Genomic DNA, 6198 nt, shown 5'->3' with positions numbered 1-6198 from the left:
GTTTGGTCGGTCTCCTTGGTGAATACAAGCATTGGACACTGCAAAGTACAGCAGTTGAGCAAACAGCACCACACAAGAACACGGAGGCCACAACATCGAAATTAGTAACCGCAATTCACTTCAATTTTTAACACCCCAATGCCCCCCTTTTCCTACCTCGTTGAGTAAATAAACTTTAACACAAACATCCTCATTTTATCTCTCAACTACCACACGATAAATTGTCATAAAGCGCTTAAGGAAAAGGATTCATTTGAAACCAGCTTTCTAAAACGTCTTTGTTTCTTCTGCAATATTAAACATTATTAGGAAGATAAAATTGCAATTTCCGTTTTTTTTTTTTTTTTTTAAATAAAGCTTAGTATTATTTAGACAATTTTTAAGGTCTAGGTACAGAAAATCTATACTCGAGAAACCTTTGTGTCTTTAACGATCATAAATTGAATCCAAAAGCTTATCCTAAAAGAGAAAACATATAGCTAAGTAATTTGCGAGCTTTTATGAATTCACAAATAAAATCCCAAAATGCCTGATCTAAACCTGATAACTTTCTGGATAACCAAAAGACATAATTTCAAAGAAGAATCATAGACAAGTGTTCACCAGAAATGAGCTATTCCCAAGACCTTTCATAGACCAGAAATCTTTCATTAATTTGCACCTGAAGAAGGGATAAAAAATCTCCGAAACGTCTGAATTGAATATTATCGGATTTTGAATATTTTTAAATCGATATTATTTTTTCAAACAATTCCTCATAAAATGAAATAAATCTCCCTGGAAAATTAAACTGATTGCCTTTTCCAAGAGGTTAATCGATGTTTTCGATTATTGACCACTTTTCCCTTTAAACATTCAGCTTTGTGGCCTATGAGTATATACCAAAACTATCAACTGCACCCGAATTGGCCACACAATCATGAGAAATAGTCCGATGAATTAATTAAATCACTATTTCGCAATTATTCACATCCAATCTGCTACAAATTGCAAAATGATTTCCTTTCGAATTCACAATTTTGCATGCACAAAAAGCTCTTTTTTAACATTGAAATTTCAAAGCATTTTCTTCTGTGAAAGTCATTGTGTATGAAAGCTTCGAAACCAAGAGAAACCACAAGAATTTGGATATTTTTTTTCATGATACTCTTTGAAGTATCCACAACAATAAAAAAAATGTAAAAAAGCCACAAATTTCCATAGTCCTCAACTTTGAGGAGGATCTGTAACCAAAAAAATAATAAATAAAACGAATTGTACTTGAAGTATTTCATCTACAAACCCTAAGGACCAATTGAGCAATAATACATAAAATACTTTTAACTTTTGAGTTCACATGAAAAGAAAATAAAGTTTGATTTATACCATGTGCTATGTACATTACATAGATACCTATATAAATGTTTGGAAAGGGCGTGTTAAAAGTTCATTATTGTAGGATGACCTTCTTTCGGCCAAGAAAAGATGCTTCTTGTTGTTTTTTTCAATTGCATTCTTATCCTATTTGAAAAATCTTAATTTAATATCTAACGAAGAATAAAATTTTATATTTGTGAAAATTCTTTTTGGGAAAATTGCTGAAAATTTGGCACTAACTGCAGATGGGATTTAATGTTTCTTTTTTTTTGGGCAACATAGGATGAGCACCAAAGAGGCATTACCCATTTCCCAATGAGAATCAATTGTCATGCGCTTTTCCCATCGATCGGTGACGATATTTTAATGGAGGGAGTGAGATAGCTTCACATCCTACTTTATGCGCTATATGGTAGTCCCGAGTGAACAGGATGTTGTGCTCCCAGAGCAAAAATCCACCTCACGGATGCGCCCTTTGCTGCGAAAATAGTGTACGACGGACAGTCACAGCAAGAACATTCAAAATCATCTCGCAAAATAAACTATTCTACTTTGTAAATTTATTAATTTTTACACGTGCTATCGCCCATAATTTCACCCAATTCTTCAACCCTCCCACACACCCTTCGCACTCAATTGAAGATGTTTCGCGGTGGGTGATTGTAGTAAGAATAATTCTTCACTGTAAATATCCACCCATTCAATCTCTACGCAAAATGGTTAAAAAAATAACGTGTGAAAAAAACTTTTTTATAAGAAAAAACATGCTGAAATAAAAGAAAAAATCTGATACTACGAGATAAAAAAAGCTTTCACAAAAGTACATGATGCAAAGGAGATTGCCACATATTTTTCTTTTATGTGTTATTTATCAACTTCTCAATGTGGCAAATGCAAATCCTGACGCCAAAAGACTGTACGATGACCTACTAAGCACCTACAATAGACTAATAAGACCTGTGAGCAACAATAATGACACAGTCCTCGTGAAATTAGGACTTCGACTTTCGCAACTCATTGATTTGGTGAGTAGACAAAAGAAAATAAGCAAAGAAATAACATAAAAATAGAAAATAAAGAAATATTCTGCCACCCCCATTTGTGTTTCCTCTCGCTCTATATCCTCTCCATTTGAGCAAAAAGGAATCTTTGGGGAGAGGCACATGCAAGAAACTCTTCTCCCATATTTCGCAATAAAATATTTACATTTCTTTTTATGAAGGAATGAATATAAATACGATCTAAAATAGAAAATGTAAAGAAACATAGAAGAGATACTTTTCTAAATCTCATTTTGCTCCTTTTCATTGCTATTCATGACTTTTCTGGTGGATCCACCCAAAAAAGAGAAAGAGAGGATAAGAGAAAGCTCAAGTTAAGTTTATAGAGTGGTCCAATGCTCTACATTCAAGTGTAGCATAACAAAGAGTACAAATTAAAAATTTATTATCGATAAAAGGAAATAAATTAAATTAACAAGAAATTTGAAAAGATTCTTTTTAATTAAATTAAAATAATAATTTTTGATAAATCACAGAAAAAGAACATTAAAAAAAAGTAGATCTTTGAGAGACAAAGGTTGGTAAAAGATTTTTCCATACTTTTACCATATACATATAATTTTTCTAAGGTTTTGTTTCTTTTTTAAAGATTTTTTTACTAAATTTAATCAAAAAGTTGTGAACTTAAACACTAGAATTAGAATAAATAGGTATTTAACCCTTTTAGAAACTTTGACCAACTTCTTGCTACCCAATAACTAACTCTTTAATCAGTGTAAGAAGTATTAAACAATTAATCCAATACTTTTGTTAAATAAGTTATTTTAATCGAATTTTTCTTTCAGAATCTAAAGGATCAAATCCTTACAACAAACGTGTGGTTGGAGCACGTAAGTATAAATTGTACCTACTACTTCTAAGAATTACTACTGCATTCGGTACAAATTCCTAATCAGAAAATTATCATTTTGATAGAAAAAATATTATATTTTAGTCAGGAAAATATTCTACTGTTTATTAGCAAAACAGGCAAAGATTTAAAAAATTGAAAATAACCAAATTAATAATTAAAAGGATTTTTTTACCCTCTTGATACTCTAATACCTCTAATTTCTAATTTTTCATAGAAGCTGTCAAAAAAAAGAATTCTAGCTCTTCTAGCAATTCTCTAAGCATTTTATTAGCTCAAGAATTCCCTTCAAGAGATTTTCTCAAGAATCCAAAGATTTACGTCACTATATTGTTTTTTGTCTCTTTTAATACATACATTAAGCATTTATGATAATTATTTCAATGATTATATTTTTAATAAATAAATTTTATACTTCATGCAATAAAATAAAGACAAAATAAATAAATGCTCAAAATGGAATATTCTTTCGATTCATTAAAATCATCTCCTGACTCAAATAATAATTTTCTGACCAAAAAATTAGATTTCTGCGTCAGCAAAACCCTACACAAAGTATCTTGTTAATTAACATAAATTCTCATTATTGTCTCTCCCTCTTAGGAATGGCAAGATTACAAATTTATATGGGATCCAACGGAATATGGTGGTGTAACGGAATTATATGTACCATCAGAACATATTTGGCTTCCTGATATAGTTCTCTACAATAAGTCAGTACAGAAATATATCCAACATTAAAGTTCTTTAAGCTATTGAAAATTTTTGGCACTGACCTTTACTCTTTTTTTTGCTCCTTCTTCTTCCAGTGCTGATGGAGAGTATGTTGTAACAACGATGACAAAAGCAATTCTTCACTATACAGGAAAAGTTGTATGGACACCTCCGGCTATTTTCAAATCCTCCTGCGAAATAGATGTTCGGTACTTTCCATTTGATCAGCAGACGTGCTTCATGAAGTTTGGTTCGTGGACCTACGATGGTTTTCAGGTAATTTTTTTTTTTTAAATTAATTATTTTGGCTTGAAAAAAAAATTTAATTTAATTGATTGAATGATTTTCAGATTGATTTGAAGCATAAAGATCAGAAGAAAGACAAAGGCAATAAGGTGGAAATTGGGATTGAATTGCGTGAATTTTATCCCAGTGTTGAATGGGATATTTTGGGAGTACCAGCTGAACGTCATGAGGAATACTATCCTTGCTGTTCAGAGCCCTATCCTGGTAAATTATATTTCTTAAGACTTTAAAAGAACGAATTTTTGCTTAAAAGAAAAGAAATAGTTGAGATGATAAATTCCATCTTCTTCCACAGATATTTTCTTCAACATAACTCTCCGACGAAAGACTCTCTTCTACACCGTCAACCTGATAATCCCCTGCGTTGGAATATCCTACTTGAGCGTATTAGTCTTCTACCTACCAGCGGATTCTGGTGAAAAAATCGCACTCTGCATCAGTATTCTCCTGTCACAGACAATGTTCTTCCTTTTGATATCAGAAATCATCCCAAGTACCTCCTTAGCCTTACCCTTGCTGGGAAAATATCTCCTTTTTACCATGCTCCTTGTCGGTTTGAGCGTCGTTATAACAATCATAATCCTCAATATTCACTACCGTAAGCCCAGTACACACAAAATGGCCCCCTGGGTGCGGAGTTTCTTCATAAAGCGTCTTCCAAAGTTGCTCCTAATGCGTGTACCGAAAGATCTCCTACGAGTAAGTTAACCATTCGAGTTTCTTCTTGAATTAAACTGAATTTCTTTTACAAAAATTGATTTTTTAGGACTTGGCTGCACGTAAAATAAATTACGGGAAAAATTTGAAAAAGTCAAAATTCGGCGCTGCTCTTGCGGCTCAAGCCGCCATGCAGTGCAATTCCGGTGGCTCAAGCCCAGATTCCATTCGACACATGCAAGGTCGCTCCGGGGGATGCAATGGTATCCACACGACAACCGCTACCAACAGGTACTAAAACAAATTGACCTATCAATTAATCTCTTTCCAACATATTCAAATTGGATTCCTTGTCTGTGGGCATGAATGAATCGATTTGAGGGTCATCATTCTCTTAGAGCATTATATAGTTATCTAGTACATTATATATGTAGCATTTTATGTAGTCATCTTGTTTAGAATGTTTTGTTTCACAGATTTATGGAAATCACATTGTAATTGCCTGAAATATTTTCTTTTTAACTCCGAAACAGATTTAGCGGAATAGTAGAGGCTCTAGGTGGGGGACTAAGTAGCCTCGGTGGCTACAATGGACTACCATCAGTAATGTCGGGCTTGGATGATTCAATAAGTGATGTGGAAAATCACAAAAAGTACCCATTTGAATTGGAAAAGGCCATACACAATGTGATGTTCATCCAACACCATATGCAGCGTCAGGATGAATTTAATGCCGTGAGTTGAACTACTTAAAATCACAAAAAAAGAAATCAAAACCTTCCTATACTAATTATTAAAAAAAAAACTGCGTTTGAAATGCAGGAAGATCAAGACTGGGGATTCATTGCAATGGTACTTGATCGTCTCTTCCTCTGGATCTTCACAACAGCTTCCATTCTCGGGACATTTGTGATTCTCTGCGAAGCTCCAGCTCTTTATGACACAACTGAGCCAATTGATAAGAAATACTCAATTATTGCACAGAAGCTCTTCAATCTCACCATTAAGGATTAAAGCTCCTACTTCTTAAGGCATAACACATGAATAACACAATTAACAGAACAAATTTAAAGAAAAATAAAAAGAAACAGAAGACGTATTAAAAAAGTTAAAGAAAATAATACACAAAGTACATAATGATCTATGTAAAGCAACATTTTTTGTATACCCTGTCTGTGTAGTTTTGTTCTTTAAACCCTTATTATATATGTATAAAAAAAATCTTACTTACTTTGCTGGTATTCTGAAACTGAT

At 32.9% G+C, this 6198-nt stretch overlaps 1 protein-coding gene across 1 annotated transcript; it reads left to right on the top strand.

Moving 5' to 3' along the window:
• The first annotated feature begins 1844 nt into the window (after positions 1-1844).
• LOC129796798 (acetylcholine receptor subunit alpha-like 2) lies at positions 1845-6171 on the top strand. Its single transcript, XM_055838882.1, has 9 exons — positions 1845-2381; positions 3203-3247; positions 3871-3980; positions 4077-4257; positions 4332-4491; positions 4583-4986; positions 5054-5235; positions 5478-5679; positions 5767-6171. The coding sequence occupies exons 1-9, from the start codon at positions 2181-2183 to the stop codon at positions 5956-5958; spliced, it is 1677 nt and encodes a 558-aa protein (XP_055694857.1). The 5' UTR covers positions 1845-2180; the 3' UTR covers positions 5959-6171.
• Positions 6172-6198: the final 27 nt, after the last annotated feature.

Source organism: Lutzomyia longipalpis, chromosome 1 (genome assembly GCF_024334085.1).
Source record: "Lutzomyia longipalpis isolate SR_M1_2022 chromosome 1, ASM2433408v1".
NCBI lineage: Eukaryota > Metazoa > Arthropoda > Insecta > Diptera > Psychodidae > Lutzomyia > Lutzomyia longipalpis.
This window is presented reverse-complemented; position numbering and strand designations above follow the sequence as displayed.